This window comes from Bombina bombina, chromosome 7, assembly GCF_027579735.1.
Source record: "Bombina bombina isolate aBomBom1 chromosome 7, aBomBom1.pri, whole genome shotgun sequence".
In the NCBI taxonomy this organism is placed as follows: Eukaryota; Metazoa; Chordata; class Amphibia; order Anura; family Bombinatoridae; genus Bombina; species Bombina bombina.
Window position 1 is genome coordinate 608896286 of NC_069505.1, and position 1372 is coordinate 608897657.

Consider the following 1372-nt stretch of genomic DNA (forward strand, 5'->3'; position numbering starts at 1 on the left):
CAATAAAAAGCATTAACTAAGAGGACATGCTACATCTAAATGGATAAAATATCAGGATAGCAAAACTAGAATTTGGGAAACTATATGTCAGAAGTGTATGTGTAAAAAATGTAAGCTGCGTATAGGCACAATTAGACCATTAGCCTCTAAGCAGACACCATCTAAGACAAAAGGGTCGTAGATAAAAGGGGCTGAGTAACGCAATACTCTCATTTAGGGGAAGGATAAATACACATGCATAATAGATTGCAGTGGGGGTAACCAATAGACAACAAAGTCTAAGTGCAATGAAGGAACAAATGGGAATATGGCCATATATATAGATAGCAAGACACATAGAGAATGTATAGCCAGCACTATTGGGTAACCATGGTAACTGAGTCAAACAAAAAAGGGCACAGTTAACACAAACAGATCGCAAATACACATATAAATGTAATTACCCACACAGTGACACTGATACACCATATAGACTACACAGGGAAAGTGGAAAGTAGAAATATAAAGTTGGCACAAATTAAACTAACACACCAATGTGAGATTGGTTAGATTACGCTGCAGTGGCGAAAAGTAAGTGTATCATAAGAACACAAGTACGATAAGGGGATATAGTGTCTATGCAAGTTTAATAGACATATAGTAAGTAAATATATTTTGGAGCATGATTTGAAGTAAGCAAATGTTGCACGGATAAGATATATTGTAAATACACGAAACCGGAAGTCATATGACACTAGGCATTTCCGGTCACAAAGCACTGGAACGCATAATGCGTTCCAAACACGAGTGGTTGGCGGTTTTCTGGGACACCAAGAGAGACACAGGTTGTTAATATTTGATTAATTTGTTTGCTTGTATAAAAATATGTTTTGTTACACTTGAGTGTTATGCTGATGATGGGGACAAGCTCCTCGAAAACGTTCCATTAAAAAAGAGACTTTTGTTGATCTCATTTTGAAAAAAGACCTGAGAGTGCTGTCATTTGTACAGGAAATATATATATATATATATATATATATATATATATATATATATATATATATATGTATATATACTTCTATATACCACTTTTTTTATCTCATATAACAGTTAACATGAGCTCTTAAATAGCGATATCCAGAAGCATGTTAGATTCAACTGTGCACGATCAAAGAAACACAATAAACCCCCTTCTCATTTGTGTACAACAGTTAGCGCTCCACTCATAATATAGCCCTTAAAATTATTTATTTAATCTTTTTGAAAATACTTTTCATGGCCTTCAAAACCTCTTTATTTCTAAGGCTATAAACCAGTGGATTTACCATGGGAACCACACCAGTATAAATAACAGAGAGAACTTTATCGATTTCCAGAGAATTTTCTGACTTAG

The 1372-nt window shown here is 34.4% G+C and overlaps 1 protein-coding gene across 1 annotated transcript in view; it reads right to left on the reverse strand.

Moving 5' to 3' along the window:
* Positions 1–1226: 1226 nt before the first annotated feature.
* LOC128636688 (olfactory receptor 11L1-like) overlaps positions 1227–1372 on the reverse strand; it is a 1888-nt gene continuing 1742 nt past the window's right edge. The window contains exon 2 of the mRNA XM_053689675.1: positions 1227–1372. This exon is cut by the window's right edge and continues 801 nt beyond it. Coding sequence (XP_053545650.1) covers positions 1227–1372 — 146 coding nt within the window.